The sequence below is a fragment of the Schistocerca gregaria genome, chromosome X (genome assembly GCF_023897955.1).
Source record: "Schistocerca gregaria isolate iqSchGreg1 chromosome X, iqSchGreg1.2, whole genome shotgun sequence".
NCBI classification, from domain to species: Eukaryota; Metazoa; Arthropoda; class Insecta; order Orthoptera; family Acrididae; genus Schistocerca; species Schistocerca gregaria.
Genome location: NC_064931.1, coordinates 806,307,821 through 806,330,112, shown reverse-complemented (window position 1 = coordinate 806,330,112; position 22,292 = coordinate 806,307,821). Strand labels below are relative to the sequence as shown.

At 38.7% G+C, this 22,292-nt stretch overlaps 1 protein-coding gene across 4 annotated transcripts in view; it reads right to left on the bottom strand.

Moving 5' to 3' along the window:
* The window catches only part of LOC126298014 (carnitine O-palmitoyltransferase 2, mitochondrial), a 156,186-nt gene that overhangs the window by 99,711 nt on the left and 34,183 nt on the right, over window positions 1–22,292 (bottom strand). For all 4 annotated transcript variants that reach the window (XM_049989336.1, XM_049989334.1, XM_049989337.1 and 1 more), the window contains exons 5-6: window positions 704–845; window positions 461–617 (exon numbers count right to left, since the gene is read on the bottom strand). In XM_049989336.1, coding sequence (XP_049845293.1) covers window positions 461–617; window positions 704–845 — 299 coding nt within the window. The remainder of the gene's footprint in view (window positions 1–460; window positions 618–703; window positions 846–22,292) is intronic.

The following is a 22,292-nucleotide window of genomic DNA, read 5'->3' as shown; positions in this document are numbered from 1 at the left end:
ACATTCAATTTTTGATCATCTGTCCATTCACAAGATGTTAAGCATTTTACTTCTCTACTCCCTTTGAGTTACTACCTCTTGTGAAATGCAGCTTCCTCTAATACAATGCCATCACTCATTTATGTGACAAACAGTATAAACAACACAATACATTTCAGTTTCTATAATGGAAACAGAATACATGAACATAAGGAAACAGTTTAAAGACATTTCATTCTCTGGCTACTACACTATCCTCCAAAGAAATTCACAATGATACGGGCATCACCTGTACAGGAAACCAACATTTTGACCATGAAGTTTTGTCTGCTTTGATTATTTATTAGTAGAAATGTCTTAGCAGGATGGAATATATTCGTTTCTGTTCATCTGAATAAATAAAATTCTCATTAGCCATTAAATGTTACTTCTTTTTAACACAACAAATTTCAGCAGTTTACTCATAGGAAAATTATCTTACCATCTCTATCCAGTACGTCAAAAGTATAAAAATTTCCACCCTTCATAACCAAGATGTGTTTTGCAGCCTCATTTTTGAAGAGGCTGTCCTTTCCAGTACCAGGTATCCGGGTGGAATTGAATAAACTACTGTACTGAATCATGTCTAATGGGTAGGCCTACAATAAAGAAATGAAAAACAAAACATATTAATAAAGGTAGAAATCCTCTGACATAAAGACAAATTTAACTCAAATGCACTTGCCTTAAACATGTAAGCCCCATACCAAGACACTGATGATGGAAGAAGACGACACACTCTTCGGAAGAGATCTGTATCACTCTTCTTTGGATTTAGGTGAAATACTTCTGGGTCAAGAGTTTCTGTTTTTAAAGACCTCATAAACCTACAATTATAATGCAAAAACTCGTTCACGTTTGTTGTAAAAATAAGAATTAATAAGCTTTCAAATGTCTAATATCTGTACACAAATTCAATTTCAATTTTTTATTTACTTCATTTTATATAAATTTTATTCTGGACATAAGATGCCCAGAAGATTTTACAAGAAAATTAGTAGATTACTGAACTATGAAATTCAGCATAACAAGGCACCACCACCACCACCACCACCACCACCACCACCACCACCACCACAACTTTAGTATGGCTGAATCGGGTAAAAAATCCAGAACACACTCAATATGAGCAGAACCTCATATTTTGAAATTCATTTTATGTCTGTTTTGTTTTGTTTTGTTTTAGGGTGCAAAAACAACAAAGATCATAAGCACCTGTGTCAGAACCTTATAACACTAATATGAAAAAGGAGTTAAAAGCAACTACACGTTCATCACAATCAATGAGAGTAAAGAGATCCAAGAACAAGGACTTCCTATTTGAGAAAGGTTCACAAAATATGGCGCAGAGGCAACACAGGTTCCAAACAAAAGATTAAATGTCCTTCGGCACTTTGCTATGATAGATAAAAAGTAAAACATGGGCGACCACACCACTTGATAAGACAGCCGCTAACTCAAGACGGCAAACATACATTAGAAAGTAAGTGGTTTAAAAAAAAGGGCATACAGTCAGGAAATGGTGAACCATCAAAGGTACGTTGGTTGGTTGATGTGGGGGAAGGGACCAAACAGTAAGGTCATCGGTCCCATCAGATTAGGGAAAGGAGTCAGCCATGTCCTTTGAAAGGAACCATCCTGGCATTTGCCTGAAGTGATTTAAGGAAATCATGGAAAACATAAATCAGGATGGCCGGCTGCCAGGTTGAACCGTCACCCTCCCGAATGCAATCCAATGTGTGACCTCACTTGGTGTCAGAGGTTGATGACAATGAGCAAAAAGTAGTGGGAGATCACCACTTCACAAGTGGCGATGGCTAAATTGACAGTGCGCAATACATAACCTAGCTAAAATGATCTTGTGGCAAGAGAGCTAAGAGGAAATCAGCCAAGCAGTTGGGAGAGGTTTAATTTGCCACAGCTTGTTCCCTTGAAGGGAAGACCAAGGGTGATGCAACTGCTGACAGGCGGCAATATGGAGTTCATCGGAAGGAGTGTTAAGAACTAGTAAGACAAGGTAGGAACACTGCAGCCTGGCAAGAGCATCAGCAGCCTCATTTCCTGTCTGACTGATGTGTCCAGGAACCCACATGGTGATTGGCTCATCACAAGAAAATCCCACATGATTGCCAGTGTCTCCGATGGCGAGTTCTGCCAACTGTCCCACCCCTATAGAGTGGGGATCACCCACCTTACGTGTTTGTTCACACGTCCCAAACTCCTGAGAGATGGACTGATTGGCAATTTGGTAAGGTAACAGTTCAGGCAATAGCCCCTCCCTGAGCCTGGCCTGTGCCCGGGGGTACATGTGAACCCTACCTGTTGACCTGGGGCTGGGAATTACGTGTTACTCAGTCACCTGTTATGCATCAGACACATGGGCCAGCCTTCAGGAGTGCACAGGGAGGAAGAATACACAAAGAGGAACCTAAAACACTGAAGCAAAGGAAGGGCAGGAGATGGACAACAAAGAAAGAAAGAAAGAAAAAAAGAAAGAAAGAAAGAAAGAAAGAAAGAAAGAATACCCCAGACATGTTTCCCAAGGGAGGGAAAAAGAATAGCAGGAGGACAGTCAGGCAGCATTTAAGGGAAAAAAGGTGCTGTAAAGGATGGGGCCTCATGGTACCAATCACAAACCCACGAAAGAGTGGTGAGCCCTCTGGGGGGGGGGGGGGGGGGGGGGGGGGGGGGGGGAATTCATTTTAGAGTGTTACAATTACATCCTCTGTATTGAGGTAGGTCACGAAAGTAAAGGGAACAGCATTAGGCTGAAAGACATTGCCATGAGGACCTCAAAATAAAACACAACCCTTGACCTTAACACATCAGGAACTTGACACCTTCTATCCGTTACTGGCTATGCAAACTAACAGTCATCATATTGTGTACCCGATGGCAACCCATAGAATTACACTACGTGCTGGGTTCGTATGACGACGATAAATACAATCTAGAAACATTCATTCTCTTCAGAGGATCTGTAGGTGGATACATCCAGCATGTTGCTGTATGCAGCAACAAACAATGTGGGACCACTCCTGTGGCCAATGTTGCCATAGGGCACACAACTGTTTGTGCACTTTTCTCTGCTGCTGTGTCAAAGGAAGCAACTACAATGGTCTCTGTGTTGGCAGTCCAAGGCAATCCAGATATTTCAAGCCATTTTGGCTATTTTTCAACCGTGACTGTCAAGAAATATGTAAAGGTTTTTTTTTTTTTAAATTACCGCTACCAGTGACTGGTAGCAGTAATTTAAAAAAAAAAAACTTCACATATGATCCAGATATTGTCGCACCGTCCATGTGGATACTCGTCTTGCTGCAAACAATCCTAATTTCTCATTTTAGATATGTAATGTGGATGTACGATCCTGCGTGGATGAGTGACCATCTGTCCTCTCGGTTCCCACTCTTGAGGAAATTCTCAAAGCTTGCATCTTGTCATGTATGACTTCACTGAACCAACAGATTTTATATTAGCACAAAAATTATGGGATTGCAACTGGCGCAAGAAGCAGTAACAACGATGTGGCGATCCGATGCCAGGCTGTAGGTTTGGCGAATGGCCAGTGAATGTCATCTGCCAGCGTTTGTAATGCCAACAGTAAAATTTGGAGGCAGTGGTGTTATGGTGTGGTCATGTTTTTCATTGAGGGGGCTTAACAAGATGGCGCCGGGTAAAAGTGTACAAATTGCCGATCCTGCAGTTCCAACAAATTTAGACTATAAGTGCACAATATGTTCAATTAGAGTTATACGAGGTATTCTGTGTAGTAACTGTAATTACTTGTACCACGAAAAATGTGTCAAAGTTAACCTGAAATACTTTAACAGTGAAGATCAGTGGAAATGCTGCCAAAGCATCATACTAGCTATGAAATCCAAAGTAAGCAATACTCTAAAAACGCCGGATCACATAACTGAGTCATTGAAACAAGAAATAATGGTCCTCAGCCTCAAGCACGAAAGTCTACTGGTGAAGTATCAAGAACTATTAGTGAAGTCTAATGAACCAGAACTGTCAGTAAACAATAAACCCACCAACAATGAACTTGTTATCCGTACCCTGAACATAAATAATGGTAACAAAAACTGGCATTTGACGGGACAGCGTACTACGAGAAATAGTAAAGCTCTAAATCATGCTCAGAATGCAATGCTGAACCCTAACAGAAATTGTTTATTGTCTAGTACCACATGTGATTGTAGCCCTGTCAAATCTGCATGTAAACCAACTGCCATGGAAAACAAAGCTAATATTATGGTAGGCCTACGTGAAATGGATTTAGAAAGTGATTACAGAATTGTAACTTCTGGTAACAACCTAGTACAAGTTGCTAGCAAGGTCAATTTACAGTCTAATGTTGCACAAGATGTTACGCAAAAATTAACCCCAAGTGAACACTCCACTACACAGTGTATGAGTAATCCGCCAGTGAACGTAATTCCTCAAGCACCAATATATGTGCAGGACAAAAACTAAAGGAATTCCAGTATGTTACATAGCAAGAAAATCTCAGAAAAAATGAAAGTACTAATATTAAGTGACAGTCATGGAAGAGAGAGTGCTCAAATACTGCAAGACAAACTAGGGCCATCATACCAGGTAAAAAGCATAGTAAAACCTGGCGCTCCACTAAAAGAGGTGGTAAAAAATGCAGAAAATTTGACAAGAAGCTTCAGTACATGTGATACTTTGTTTTTAATGGGGGGTTCTAAAGACAAACTTCTTGATCTAATGATGAAACATGTGGTAGAACCATTGGAACCAATACTCGCTATAAGTCACAAAATGAATGTCATTATCCATCCTATATCCAGGATATATGACGTCCATAATTTAAATAGTAAAATTAATACTGCAAAACTCCACCTGATACAAGTACTGAATTTAGCAAAACATGCATACAAAAAAAAGAATTGCTGTGAACTTTGAAATAGAGACTAGTCAGAAACCACTTCACAACACATGGTTTCCACCTAAACAAATGTGGCAAGGAGATTATCTGCAATAGACTAGCATTCCTGACAACTATGGGAGACAATAAGAAACCAAAAGTCAGAAGCCAAAAACAGATTCTTATAAGCAATTGGACCAAGACAAACAAGACAAGAAATAAAAAGAGTAATAGTGGCCATACAGTGCAAACTACACTAGACAAATGGGTCACGAAGTCACAGAGACGAAACACAAACCCGCTGACCACTCAGAAAGGTCAGGAACCTGAAAGGATCAATAATGTGATGGTGAATGTTATCGATACAGCCCTCCAAAATGACAATGTGATGCCTCAGCAGTGTGATGTGCATGTGGATAGTTTTTCAGGACCACCTGGAAGACGAGTCGGCTGCAAAGGACGACCAACAGAACCAGCGCAACTGCTCAGAAGTCAAAATATCTGGAATACAGCACAATTTAAACTTAAGGTCAGTGACACAGTAAATATGACTTCGAGCCCCCTGAGTAAACCCCACTCAGACCTGAAAATCTATTATAACAATGTCCAATGCTTAAGCAACAAAACTGGTTGCTTCCCTGACTATCTGAAGCATGCCAAAATGTTACCAGTTCACAAGAAAGGTGACGTAGAAAACATTGAGAACTACAGACCAATAGCCCTATTGTCATGCTTTTCCAAAGTGATAGAAACAATAATGAAAAACAGGCTTTTGACCCATCTAAGGAAATTCAACCTCCTCTGCAATGACCAGCATGGTTTCAGGCATGGTAGAGGTACAGAATCTGCAATAGCACAATTTACAAAAACAGTTTTAGAGGCACTAGATGAGAACAGCTATGAAACTGGCCTTTTCCTAGACCCGTCTAAGGCATTTGGTACAGTTGACCACCAGAAGCTGTCGCATAAATTAAAGGCACTAGGCGTAAAGGGAGTGGTTCTCTAATGGTTTCGTTCATATCTAGAGAACAGAGTACAGTCAGTAGAGATCACACATATCTCCAGTGGATCAAAGTACATTGAGAAACATATATCTGATCCACATTATATCAATATTGGGGCCCCACTGCAGAGAACTTTTCAAAATGTTAGACATTCTAACTGTTCCTTGTGAATTTATATTCAAAACCATAGTGTACATCAAGAAAAATATAGAAAATTATAGCACAAATAGCAGTTTTCATAACTACAGTACAAGAACAAGTCACTGTCTTCACCTAGACAGGAAGAATAAACATAAGACTCAGATTAGCTTCTTGTATGAAGGTGTAAAACTGTATAATAAACTGCCGCAGAAAATAAAAGAAGCAGATAACATGTACTACTTTAGGAAAAATCAAACTGTTTTTGCAGGAACACTGCTTTCACACTATACGTGAATTCCTTAGTATAAAATGATTGTAAATATCTTTTGTTTCACAATATTTTGATAAGGAGCAAAAATGATTGTAAATAACTTGTATGTCACAATGTTTAACTACATGTAACAACAAACTGTATAAATATATGAATGAACGCAACTGACAACATCGATACATTTTAAAATGTCCACGGATGGCTAAATAAATAAATTAATTAAATAAATGACTTAAGCATTTTGTTGACCAGTGAACTCAAGTGATATCTAGGTAGCATGCCTAGCAGAGCACTGGCTCTGCACTGATGTAGTTAAGTTAATCTCACTACCAAATTTCAAATTGTGTGAACACTACTCCAGATAAAATTGTGTACATGGTGGAGTTGCCATCTTCATAAAACAACACATTGAATATAGCCCACTTCCTACTCTAAAAGAAATAAGAAAGACAAGATCTTTGAATATGCAGCCATAAAGCTTACTGATCTACATCTAATTGTAGTTACAATTTACCGTCCCCCCTCCAGTAGTATTAATGATTTTCTCTTACAAATGGACTTGTTTCTATCCAAAATAAGTCAGTGGAAACAGGATGTAATTATATGTGATGACTTTAATATAGACTTTCTCACCCACAACAGAAACAGGGAGACATTGATTAACACTGCAATAACTTACAATCTGCATGACCTTGTAAATGAGCCCACTAGAATAACACCCACATCCAAGACAGCTCTAGATAAAATTTTTACAAATAGAAATAAACTTAATCCAACACTAGAAGTATACAATGCAGGATTCAGCGACCACCAAGCTGTCATTCTAAAGGTCGATGTTAGTAAAGATACCTCAAGCCCAGTCCCACCTAAATCTTTGCAAAGGTTTTTCACTTAAAGATAACTTGAACAAGCTAAATGCCCTCCTTACTAAGTGGACAGAGCTGTACACAGCCGATGATGTCAACGTGAAATTCAACATATTTCTTGACACAATGATCCACCACTTTGGAAAGGCTTTTCCACAAAACCCAGTAAGAATAAATAGACTTGGATTACACCAGCTATAAAAATCTCTTGCGAACATAAAAGAATACTCCACATGTTATGTAAACAAAGTAGTGACTCCCCCAACTAACAAAACACTATAAAAACTACACATGTATTCTAAGAAGAGTTATAAAGACAGGCAAAAAGGACGCAAAATGATGAGTACATTGACAAATCCAGCAATAAAGTAAAAGCAATCTGGAATATTATACTCAACAATGAATCTATATCTAATCCCAAAGTTGTAGTGAACTCTTAACAAATTCTTTATGAGCATAACTGAAAAATTGGTCAAAAATAATCCTAACACAAACTACCAACCAGCAAACCAAAAATATCACACATGTGCAGAGTCAATTTTCATTACTAAAGTCACTGAAAATGATGTTGCAAAAGCCCTCAGAGTTAAAAAATTCACATTCAGCTGGAATTGATGGTATCGCAGCAGCTGTCATCAAAAATTGTGAACACGCAATTTCTAAACCACTAACTCAGCTCTGTGAATGTTCTTTCCCGGCAGGTACTTTCCCTGAAGCTCTGAAACTTTCTAAAGTAATTCCTGTCTAAAAAAAGGGTGATGATAAAGATATGGGGGGAAAAAAAAGATTTACTAAGTTTAGCTCAACATGGGTTCAGAAGCAACAAATCTACTAAAACTGCAGTATATTATTGCATAAATACACTATTAGATCTGTTAGATAAAAAACAACCTATAACAGGCATATTTCTGCATCTGTCATAGGCTTTCGACACTGTTGACCACAAAATATTGCTGGAAAAAAATAGAACACTGTGGTATCAGAGGAAATGCAAACAATTGGATTGCTTCATTCCTAACCAATTGGATGCAGAGAGTCAGCATGACATACACTAATAGACAAACCAACTCAATAACCGAAATCCTATTGAGTAATATAACTGTAAAGCAAGGTGTACCACAGGGCTCAGTATTCGGACCTCTACTTTTCCCCCTGTTTATTAATGACTTCAGCCTGAATGTAGATGCACACAAACATTTGCTGATGACAACTGTACTTCTCAAAGGGGAGAATGCCGAGGCTGTGCAAAAAGCTGTGAACTTGGCCACTGAACAACTCAGCAACTGCGCTAAAATCAACAGTAACTGTCAACACCAAAAAGACAGCTCTCGTGAACTTTCACACAACACAAAATGCAAATTCTTTTCAGCCACTTGTCACTGTAAATAACCGCCAATAGATACTCACACTGTTTTCAAATTCCTGGGTCTATGGTTTCAAGATAACCTGAAATGGAACACACAGACACACAGACACACACAGGAAAGGTAAATGCCAGAATTAGTACTGGCCGTTATGCATTGCGTGTACTAAAATCATGTGCTAGCCTGAAAACATTAACCAGCGCGTACTACGCTTACATACAAGCCCACCTAAAATATGGTGTGATATTCTGGGGAAATTCTCCAACTGCCCTGAGCACATTGAAAATCCAGAAGAGAGAAATGAGGATTATTATTAGTAGCAAACCAAGAGACTCCTGCAAACCCATCTTCAGAAAGTTGCCTAAACATTCGAGACACTAAAATTTTTCAGAAACCACATAGTGCCAACTGACTCCAGAGTCATAAAAAATAATGAAATACATACACACACCAGGAAAAACTTAAATCTGCATGTTTTACGTACAAACACTCAACTGAAAAAAGGGAACTTTCCACATGGGCCTCCAACTGTTCAACAATCTTCCCACTAGTATTAAGTCAATCAAAGATAACAAAATTTAGCAAATCCATGAAGTCATATTTGTTGTCTCACTGTTTTTACTCTTTAAATGAATACCTAGAACAGTAATCTTAACCAATCTTTGAAATATAATACAGTTGGACACTATATGTTAACTGATATTTTCCGGCATCTGTAACACACTGTGTACCATCAGATCACATGGAACAAATAAATAAATGTTTTAAGCACCTTCCTGCTTCCAACTGTTGAAGAGCAATTTGGTGATGGCGACTGTATCTTTCAACATGATCAAGCGCCTGTTCATAATGCACGGCCTGTGGCAGAGTGGTTACACAACAATAACAACCCTGTGATGGACTGGCCTGCACAGAGTCCTAACCTGAACCCTATATAACACCTTTGGGATGTTTTGGAATGCTGACTTCATGCCAGGCCTCACTGACCGACATCAATACCTCTCCTCAATGGAACACACCATGAAGAATGCGCTGCCATTCCCCAAGACACCTTCCAGCACCTGATTGAACATATGCCTGTGAGAGTAGAAGCTGTCATCAAGGCTAAGGGGGGCCCAACACCATACTGAATTCCAGCATTACTGACAGACAGCCCCAGACTTTTAAGTCATTTTCGACCAGGTGTCCAGATACTCTTGATCACATAGTGTAGTTACAGAATACTTTATTAGCCACATCTATAATTTATTAGAACATATGGACTCATGAATGTAGATTACACTCAACTCTAACATCCATATTAAATTGGTTTTAACTCTGCCAGTATATGGACAGCTGATAATGTTCTGCATAAAGTTACACAAATGCTTCATTTCATTTATTAGATAAAACAGCGTCTGAATAGTGTGGCTTTATTCTTTGTTACTTCTCCCGTTTTATTACTCTAGAAGTAATTATCTTATAATTCTGCCTGTTCATTAATCGATGTTGGTGACTACACAATACATCTTTAGTCTATAAGGCACAGTATGCAATACTTGACCTACACTTTGTAGTCCTGTCTACTGCTAAAAGTTATCCGACCCGGATATCTTTTCCTTGCCATTTCTTCTTTTACCCTCTATCTTCCCCTTCAAAGTGTGATGAGTGTAGTCCAGGAGTTTGATATTGTTCACAGCATTGTTTCTCACGAACAGGAATTATTCCAAACCACAGGCACTGCTGCCTGAAAGAGAGGAGTTGGTCAACCACAGTCAACTACAGCAGCAGATGATTGCTACTTTAGACAACAGGCAAGAAGCAACCCACATCAAACAGTGGGTCCAATTGCAACCACATTTACCAGGACTGTTACAAATGCAATCTCATGCACCACAGTGGCACAGCGATTGCACGAGCATGGTTTTTTTGCCCGACAACCAATACCCTTTGTGCTGCTGACACCCGCACAGTGGTGGCACCGTTTGCGATGATGCAAGGAGCGTAGCGGTTGGTCTAACGAGGAGTGAGGTCTCATGCTCGTCCCGGATGACAACAGATTCGGTGTGAGCAGTGATTCTGGATGTAGCCTCATATCGCAAGAGGTGCGAACACACAATGCACCCAGGAGCACCACTGAATGTGATAGTTTTAGTGATCCAGGTGTTATGATACAAGGAGGTATAATGTTGCCTGGGTGTACTGACCTCCAAACCTTTCAACACGGTACACTCACCAGTCAACATTACTGTGACACTGTACTCCTTCCCCATGTGCGGAGCATGCAGTTATCTGTGATGGCGTCACACCCTATTAACAACCACTCCCCATCATTTGTAATGTCCAGGACACCATCATAAATCACATCGACTTCAGTGTAATTATTACCTTTGAATAAATTTGTCATTTCTGTTCCTCTAATTGCTCATTTCTTTCAGTTTCCTTCTGCACTATACTGTAGCAGTTTCATCAAGTTACGTTACTTGGCAGTGGCACATCTTGAGAAATTTACTTTCATTCTTAAGTTCTGTGCACCAATGTTTTTGGTGTACCCTAAGATATGTCCTATACATACAGTTTTGGTTTTTAAAATGTTGTTAAGATTTTTCACTGTTTATGTATTCATCATAATACTTCAGTCTTAGTTATTCTCACTGTACGCAGTATTTTAAACATTCTGTGGTGAATCCATGGTGACCTATTTCACACGAAATCTGTCAGTGGCCACTGCCAACATATGACAGATAGTAGTGACAATCTGTTGGATGAAAGTACATAATGAAAGTGGACTACACTATTTTTTTAGAATTTTATTTTTTTAAATCAGAACTACGGTTAGTACATTTTGAAATGTGGATCATCTTCACAAACTGGCACCATGAGACAAGCGGTTTATAATTTGTAAGCACTATAACATATTTATTGACCAATTTTATTCAACTTGGTATCATTGAAAACACAAGACTCAACTATGATGTAAAATTACTAAAATTCTGGAATTGTGCACACAAATATTTACAAATCTGTAGTGAAAGTTATTTCTAAAGATTTTTTTCTTTTGCAAATTTAAGGTTTTTTTCACAAACATCACAAATTTCACCATTTTAATTTTTGTTTCACAATATGCTTATTATGATTCTTTTCAACATAAAAAAGAAAGTTTTTTCCATTTTTGCTAGATGCCATACTTTCTCGAAGTCTTTGAAAGTTGTTCTTTGACCATGACAATGAAATATAAAAATCTTGGACTTATTCCACATACTAATCTTTGTATAACATCCTGCAAGGCCACTTTATCTCCAACATTATAAGAGTATAGCTTGGCAAGACTGGCTGAATGAAGTAGAAGATCCAGAATATACAACAAATCTGTCTACAGCCCTTGAATACATAATGAAAATTGTGAATTATGAGAAATTTCACATTTAAGGTCAACACAAGAACAGACAACAGGTGCCCATAATAATTAAATCCACATCTAATTGCTTAGCATTAAAATTTCAGCGAACAGCATCAGGAGTGGTATACGTTCCAGTGGAAAATGTGCAAGTCGAATTCCTGCTAATAGAAAAGATTGTCTACCTCTCTCTTCAGAAAATAACAGAAGAGTGTATGAGGCAAAGTATTCAATTTGTATAATTTGAAAAACATGTATTTTACTTTCAAAGAAAAGTATCCTCCTTATAAAATTGATTTTACCAAGTTCTTTTAATTTTGATCAAAAGAATTTGGTTCTGTAAACAGTTAGAGAACGCATAAAATTGTTATGTATATGCATTTAACACCAAAATGTAAAACTGATGATGCATACTGCACATATAACAGAACCATGCACTGAACTTCTACAAAAATTTATTTGCAATCTGCAAAATGAGGGGTGCATGCTGCATAGCTGATCTCAGTATACTGAAGAATATGAACTGTGTTATTTTTACTGCAGTTGAAATCCTTGCAAGATTCTGAAGATATTATTTTGAAGCAATAAATTCAAACTGACTGGTCTACAATGAATACATTAATGAAGGCAGTTGATGAATTTGTTGAGTATCTCATGCAAAAACATTAAAACCTGACATCATTAGAAATCAAAATTTCAGACTCACTACATAAAATCAAGCAAGGAAACACTCCTGGTTACTTCTTGCATCATTATAGTGGATTTTGCACAAAACAATACTTGTTTGATTCAGGATGCTGCCCAAGGATTTCACAGACAGGTCATTCAAGTTATCCTTCATACTTTTATTGTGTACTATCAAACAGAAGATTGCATTAAGTCAATGTTATTGTATCATTTAAGTGGTTGTTTGCAACATAATACAAACCCATACTATGTTTACCAGGAAACCTCTCTCACCTACCTACTGGAATAAATACCAAACATTCAATATGTCATTTACTTCAGTGATTTGTGCTATTGCAAGAAAAATCATGGGATAACTGCAAAATGGTTTTTTTTAGCACTAGTCATGGCAAAAATGCATTTGATGCAGTTGGTGGTACTATTAAACATATAGACACAAGAAAAAATTTAGTGTGTCTACATGACAATCAAGTTTTAGGCCCAAAAGATCTGTTTACATTTGCCAACATCCACATTCCAGAAATACAAACATTTTATGTTATGACACAGGTGACAAAATGTGTGTACATGTTACAACAACAAAATGAAACTTGTTCTACCATTCCTTGGCAACAGTTATTAATTTTTTCAAGCCACTGAATGAAAACAGTTTCCTGATAAAGCATGTTTCACCACCTAATTCGTGAAACTTCATTTTGGGCTTCAAAACAAGGCATCTGTCACTATTAAAGACGAAAAACGTTCATTGTAGCGATCTATGATAAACAATAGTCGTTCGGAAAAATTTTGGATATCAGTGATGGACAGAGAGATGCAGTCAAATTCGTGAGACCAAGAAGACCTTCCTCAATTTGTGCTCACTTCATGCTGATTTTTGCTGGATCCCTTATGAAAATGACTTGGCCCACTAACTGTGCAAGCACAACCACCCATCACTTACATATTTTTAGACCAGACCAAATCTCCACTGGTAACTTGTTCAAAAGAATGAACACTTTTTAGAATGTTATGGATGTATTTTACATGAATCAAAGGTATTTGCTGTACACTAGCTAAGATCCACAGAATGAAATGAATATTTTTATTAATACTCTTTCAGTTTCAAGTCGTTAAACAGAACAACCAGCTTTCTGATTTACTTATTTTTTATTTTGGGTAGTATGGTAATATGCATTAAGTGAAACAAAAATTAATATGGCACTCTACTTTCATTACAGATCTGTAAATTTGTATGCTTAATTCTACCATTTTACTAATTTTATATCATAGTTGATCCCTGTAACTTTCTGATGATGCAAAACTGAATAAAACTGATTCATAAATAACAAAGTTATAGTGGTTAAATACTTTTAACCCACATTTCTTAACCGACACCACTTTGTGAAAATGAACCAAATTTTAAAATTACATCTTAACCTTAATTTTGATCCAAAAATTCAGGAAAAAATATTTTAACCTTCTTTCATCACATACTTTCTTACACCAATTTTCCACAAACATTAGTGATGTGACAGCAACAAGATTTCTTTATTTTGGGTGATTTTAAATGAAATCAGTCCATTTCAAAGGCTTCAATCTTCTTTGCTGTTGTCATATTTAGGGTCTGTTCTTCAGAATCGTACTGAAGTACAGATCATATGTAGCATCTTACAAATTGAGTTCTAAGGTTTCGGTCTATATCTTCACCTAAGAGAAATTTCTTTAATTTTATAAGTGTAACAGGAATTCTCAATGTAACATTTTATCACAATGTCTGATCTCCAATCTTCACAGAGCCACATTCCAAGGTACTTAAACTTGTCTTCTCTTTGTTTTAAAGAGTTGATGAATCTCGAATTTGCATTTGGAAAGGAGTCACAGCATCATAACAATAAAAAAAATACATATTTTTGGTGTTGATATTCAGACCTAGATTACTGCTGTAATCTCCTGTTATGCTGACAAGTTGCTGGAGATCATTTAAATTATCAGCAATCATTACTATATAATTAGCATAGCTAATGCTGTTGATGAAGACTCAAGGAAACTCTATGCCTCTTTCTTTACTAATAACTGCTTTATGAAATATGCTCTCCGGGTGCTTTTTTTTTTTTTTTTTTTTTTTTTTTTTTTCCTGCAGACTGGTTTGATGTGGCCTGCCATGGATCCCTCTCCTGTGTCAATATTTTCACCTCAGAGTAGCAAATACAACCTACATCCTCAATTATCTGCTGGATGTATTCCATCCTCTGCCTTCCTCTACAATTTGCACCCTCTAATTCTCAGAAATTTCTTCCTCAAATTAATGCCTATGTTAGATACTGGTAGACTTCTCATGGCCAGGAATGTCCTTTTTGCCAGTGCTAGTCTGCTTCTTATGTCCTCCTTGCTCTATCCATCATGGGTTATTTTGGTGCCTAGGTAGCAAAAGAAGGCATTACATATCGATCTTCTTTTCGATTGTCAGTACAATGTGTCAATTAAAATAAACTTTTCTGGTGTAGCTTATTTACCGAGTGTTTCGCGGCAGCATGGAATCATCAAGTAAGAAGTTGCAGTTCGATACGAGTGATTTAGGCAATAATACGGTCAGTAGTGAAAGTGAAGATGAATTTGCAGGATTTGCAGAAAGTGAATCGGATTATGATATGCCAGATGGAAAAGAGGACTCGTCATTTTCTTCTGCAAGTTACAATTGTGCGTCAGCAAATAACGATGACAACCAAACAACTGAATTGCAGTGCAAATACGTTTGTTGAAATAGGGGATGAGGCATCAGACAATCCACCCCCTCCAAGCTTTCTTTATGCAGAACTACCAGCCCCTAAACATCAATTGATTTTTTCAATTTGTTCTTTTCGCAGCAGCTTCTTATGGATATGGTGACAGACTAACAGAGACACTCACCATGTGATTCAGTCAATACATTTATCACAAAATTCGAGAAACGAACAGTGGCAACCGACAACTGTAGCAGAAATGAGGGCTTTTATAGCAGTGATTTTAAATATGGGACTGATTAAAAAAAACTGACCTTTTGTAGTTATTGGTCAACTGATGCAAACCATCTGACACCATGGTTTTCACAAATGTTTTCATGCAACAGGTTTCAGTTGTTGCTGTGGTTCTTACATTTTGTAGACAATTCTAAACTTCACCCTCCTGTTCACCCGTTAAATGATCCACCAGCCAAATTTCAAGTGTTGGTGGATATTGCCAACAGTGTTTTCCGTCACCACTACACTCCACACCAGCAACTGAATGTTGTTGAAAGTCTTGTTGGGACAAAGGCGCACTCACAGCTCATCCAGAACCGCCCCAATAAACATCATAACAGGTGGGGAGTCAAATTTTGGATGCTGTGTGATTCAGTAGTAAATTACTGCCTAGGGTTTTATGTATAGTGTGGTGCAAAAACTGATGACAAAAACGAAATAAAAGAGAATGGCCTAGGATATGTAGTCATCATGAAACTACTAGCTCTTGGGAGCTACATGCAAAAAGGTTACCATGTGTTTTGTGATCACTTTCTTACATCTATTCCTCTGGCAGAAAAGCTGTATTCAGTTGGCACTTATCTAACTGGAACAATTAGAAGAAACAGAAAATTCCTACCACATGACTTCAGACAGAAGAAGTCACAGAGAAACACAGTAAATCTAGTGAATACATCACCCTCTGCTACATCATCAGAAAAAACAATTCACAATAGACAGTCGGTCAAGAAACAAGATTTAATTTTTGAATATAATAAGTATATGGGTGGCACTGACTCATTTGATATGATGACATATTGCTATTTAGATGAGAGGAGGACTGTCAAGATGTGGAAGAAGGTAGTGTTCAGCATAATTGCCAGGATGTTGCTGAATGCATATGTTTTGTATAAGGAAAGACTAAACCCCAATGACAAACTACTGACACGGCTTAAGTTTAACAGCACAGTCATTTGCAACAGTGGTTTAAGGCAAGGGCTGCAACCACAAGTGCAACTGACAAATGTACCTGCTGCAACAGTATTTGGTGTACACACACTTCCAGACGGAAAGGAATGCTACTGCAGTGTTTATTCTACGAAGGATAAGAAGCGGCGTTCACAAACAGTATGTGCGTGTTGCAAGAAAGAACTGCATCCTTCATGTCTTGGTCAGCATGTGTGCAGCAAGTTGTCCTAACTGAAACCTCACATTTGTCAGCGATATATTACTGAAGAACAGATAACACGTTCAGAGCAAAACAATTTTTTTCTTTATTTTATGTTCTTTTCAATTTTTTCCTTAGTGTAATAAAAAAATTTGTATTCAATTATGATGTTTTTGTTAAGGAAATTACAGAGATAGCATATATACCTGAAATTTTTGAGTATATCATCATTTGATGGGTCTCAGAATAAACTGAAATCAAAGTTTTAATTTTTTCTCTGAAAATATGTTCTTTGACAATGTGTATTGCACATACTACTGTAACCAGCAGCACTGCCTAAAAATTACAAAAAAGAATACATTCCTTTATGCAACAGTTTAGCAGTTTAGATTTTATTGCAAGTATGGCAGAGGTCTGCATTTTACTGTAAAATTGCATAGCACTTTTAACATGATCTTTTGAGAAAACGTCTGGCACTAAATGGGTTAAATATGTCAGATTCTGCTTTGGTTATATCTCCAGAACCCCTTCCAGATAAAACAGCATTCCCTGTGACAAAGTTAAAGCTGTTTCACCCGTACGTGATGTTGGAAGACGGAAATCCTCCCCCACAACCTCACAAACTGTACCATTTATAATTATTCCACTCTCTCGCAGTTGCAACCTCCTTATTTTACCCGCTCTCTGATTGGTATAACAAGTGACCATCATCCATACTGGCGTAAATACTGAATATAACCAATTCCTACCTATCTTCTGGAATTAGGAATGTGTCGATAACACCTCTTTCTCACAATCTGAGCCATTTGTAATCCCCAGTAACAATCCATCTTTACATGTACTACTATCCAAAAAAACTGGTTGATTAGGGCGAATCATCACTTGTCCCTGAGAAGAAAAGGAACGAAACATGCCTGTACCACCCCTTTCCACTACAAGTTACTACAACATCGTACGACATCCTCAAAAATTCCTGATAGTTCACGTTACCTCTATCAAATTCTCTTAACAAACAAAAAAAAATAGTCTCCCCATACAATGACAAAAAACTAAAACAAACAAGAAAAATACAACTATTATCGGACCCACCAAAACACGAGAAAAAAAAAAGAGAAAAAATCCACAAAAACCTACCGCTTGATACAAAAACACAAAATGTAAACATGCCATACAATATTACACATATAATAATTTACTCCCTCCGTGACTGTAATGCATAAGAAACGTTATGTGACCGCTGTTGTCCCTCTGCCGCAACCTCCTCCTTCAGTTTGCATTGCCTAGCCTCTGCAGTTGGCTCACTTCCTTGTAATTGAGGTAATCTGTCCACAGTGCCTTTAAAAGGCTCTACTCTACTTACATGGATAACGAATGTTTTTGTTGGCAGCTGCACTTTAACATTTACAAGCAGTCATCTCCACGATCTGGTATGGTCTGTGGTGCTTCGTCAAGAATTTTATCATATTTCCCTTAGGTGTGTATGGATTTGTGATCAGTACCCATTGACCTACCCGGTACTATGGTAAAGGTCCCGACTGCTCATTCTGTTCTTCCTGCCTTTCCAATGCTTTCGTATTGGCCTTCTGCATCCTCTTCCAGACTTCCCGTATTGTCCGTACAAATTTCCTTACTGCGTTCCCTTTAGCTCTCAATTTGGGACATAGAATCAAATGGTGAAGGCATCTTTCTTCCATAGACCACCTTGAACGGTGACATTCTGACTCCAGAATGTATTTTGGTGTTATAACTCGATACCATGTACGGAAGATAAACGTCCCAGTTATCATGGTTTTCATTCACATAACAACTTGGCATTTTTGAAATTGTCTTATGTACTCGCTCTGTTCTCCCATTCCTGCAGATGAAATGGTCTGGTCCGTCATTTTTTAATAGTCGATAACCGACACAACTGTGACATTAATTTGGACATGAAGTTTGTTCCCTGATCCATAATTATGGTATCAGGCACCCCAAACTTCAATAACCAATTATTGACTAAAGCTTGTGCTATCGTACTTGCCTGTTGTTCTGGTATTGCTACCATGGCCAGAAACCTCAAAGTGATCAATTGTAGTTCAAACGTAGAGATTCCCTGCTGGTATTTCGTTGTATGGCCCGCAGATATCTAGCCCAATAAACTCATCATTCTCCGCTTGTGCCCTTTGCCTCTGGTAACTGTTGCAATGGAATTCTTGTGCACATCACTTTGGCTCGCCGCACCCATGGTAAACAGTTCGCTATGTATTGTTCCACATCCCTTCTCCCAGTGAGCCACCAAAATCATTCTGCTATTCATCCTTCCATTGCTCAACGACGCCTATGCCCTGAAAGCACATGATCATAGGCCTGCTTTAAGACTTCCTCTCTCAAACTCTTTGGTACCACTACCCGTAGTCCACACATGGTAACTCTACACAACAAATTTCCCTCCATAATGAAATGTGGTTAAGTTCTACGGCCCTGGCACTCATCCTCTGCTTGTGCCCTTTGCCATTATGCAATACTCTTACACACTACTTCTAATGTTTCTAACTTGCGATTTAATGCATATCTGCATTCCCACATTTCTTCCCTGACTTATGAATTACTTCCAAGTCAAACTCACTCAAGTTTAGAGCCCACCATGTTACCCAACTAGAAGGATCCTTGAGTCCCAATAACCATCTCAACGCTGCATGATCCATCACGGCATTAAACTTCCTACCATAAAGGTAACAACGAAAATACATTACTCCACGTATTACAGCCAAGATCTCCTTTTCTGTTGTGGAATAATTCTGCTCTGCCCAATTTAACTGTCTGGAAGCATACACCACCGGATGCTCCTGTCCCTTTACCATTTGCCCCAGAACACATCCTACTGTGCTGTTTGAAGCGTCACATAATAAGATGAAGTCTTCTTCAAAATTTGGAAACACCAACACTGGACCAGAAACTAATCTCATTTTTAATTCATTGAAAGCTCGCTGGAATTCTTGCGTCCATTGAAATTTAACCCCTTTCTTTACCAGCTTTGTTAACGGCTCTGATAGTTTAGGAAAATCCTTTACAAATTTACGATAATATGAACAGAACCCAATATACGATTGTAATTGTTTTGTTGCATGTGGTGTCGAAATATTTTGACCTGCCTCTGTCAACCGAGGATCAGTTTGAACCCCTTGTTCACTGATTACATGAGCTAAATATTTGAGCTGCGTCTACGTAAAATTACATTTTTCTAAACTTAATGTTAACCGTCCCAACCGCAATCTTCTAAGAACTTCCCTTAAATGCGATACACATTCTGGTATATCCTTCGAAAATACTATAATGTCATATAGGTAAACCATACATGTCTTTGGTTTCAATCCCCTTAAAATCCCATCTAATAATTGCTGAAAAGTGGCCGGTGCATTCTTCAACCCGAACGGCATACATATATACTGATAGTGTCCCCCAGGATCAGTAAAAGCTGTCTTTGCCCTATCCTCTTGCACTACCTCAAACTGGTGGTGTCTGCTCTGTAAACCCATCATCATGATATTCGGAATCAAATATGCATCCGAAATGGTTTTCGCATTCAGAAAACTATAATCATAACAAAACCCATATTTTGTTGTACCATCCACGGACTGCTTAGGTACAAAAACTACATTGCTTGAATATAGACTATCGCTATGCTCTACGATTCCATTCCATAATAGTTGTTCTATAAACTCCTCTAGTAGTGGTTGCATATGACGTGCTACCCTATATGATTTCCTAAACACTGGTATATTATCCTCCATTGGTATGTGATGCTTTGGTAGCCTACCCTCAGTTCCGAATAAATCGCTAAATGCCAATAACAATTCCTACAATGCGATCCTGTTGTCTCCCTGCAAGTGCTGTAATTTTCCCCTCAATTGCACTATGTCTATGTTTTGCTTATGCCTCACCTCTAAATCCCCCCTATTGAGGTAAGCTTCATCAAAACCCCCAACATGGCCAATAACAACCCTTTTGACAAGCTAAAATCGTTCTGCCAAAGTTATCTATACTTACAGGAATCCTATAATCTCTTTCCACATAATGTGCATGAGATAAACTCCTCTGCAAAAAACAGTTTGCATTATCCAACTCCTCGAGAGTAGCTCCACCATGTACAACGTCTCCTTTGGTAAGTCCATATTTATCGAAACCCAAACTACCTTCCCTATACCTGCCTGTATGTTATCCTGCTGATCGACCTTTAATAAATCCGTTCGCAGTTTAGCTGGTGTCACCCTTGCGTTAAGTGTGCCTTGCGACATTCGTCCATTTGCAACAGTTTATCCCAAGCAAAACATTCTTCCACTGTTTGTTGCCATATATCTATCTTCGCACGATGTTTGTCAAGAAATTCCAGTCCAAGAATCACCGAATACCATCACCCATACATGGTAACACCTCTACCTGCTCAGTAAACTTAGTTCCTGTGACCACAAATTGAAGTACAGTTGCACACAATCAATCCACTTTGTTATCCCCTACCCCAGCTAACCCATAACGTGGTGGCTCAAGCCTTCTCCTGCTAACCAGGTCTAGACTAATAACAGACACGTCTGCCCCGTGTCAACCAGTAACCTCTGTGTCCTTCCATCACCAAGCCTAAAAAGCAATACTCCGTCTGTGCACCTACAAGCGCATTACCTAATTTCACTAGGACCACCCACTGACGGTTGACACAGTCCCGTTCTCGTTTAATGGCTGACGTTCCCCCCCAACTTTTACTCCTGCCATTCACTGCCCGGTGACCCATTTTCCCCACATGAGTAACACCACGACTGATGCTGACAGTGCCTCCTAATAATTCACTACCTGGACAGAACCAAAATACTTAATTTCCACTGCCAGAACTTCAGAGGTAGCAAGAGCCACCTCTCATATTTCTATCTTACTCTGAGTAATTCAATTTTCCTCTCTAATTGCATGCGGTGAAAAGTTGCTATCCCTTCACACACGGACTTCCCACGCAGCGTCTCTCATCACCCGTGTGGTCCCGTGACAGGCAGGTTATTCTGATCTTCAAAGGGTTAAGCCAACAGGTGTGAGGGAGTCAAGTGGATACTTTCCAGACGCCAACAGTGTCATAAGAGCGGGGACGACACGCCCACAGGGGTCTGATGGAGCGGCTGGGCTAGAGATTCCGTTACTTCGCAGAAACTTAGTGAAAACACTTTCTGGCGGGCTACCAGCGAGGTGTGGGAATGACTTGTGCTCCCAGGTAGTCTTGGTGGGAAATTCTCGCATTTTCAGCAAAATCATAACTGTGATTGGCTTGCTCAGGGGACAGCTGATTGATGTAGCATAAGCGGCGCAGAAATTGGTGCCAAGTATCTCCATTGGTGGAATAGTAGTGTGTCGGCAATGGAGTGGAATTTTCCACTGGTTTTTGAGTTGCTTATTGGAACGTTTAACCACGGCCGCTGTCGTGGGGGCAGGAATGTACTGTGTTCGGCTCTAGCCTATTAGTTGGAGTAGGTTACAAGACTGAGCTCTCACTCCTCTGGACAGCCTGCCTTCCATTGCCTGTCTAATATACT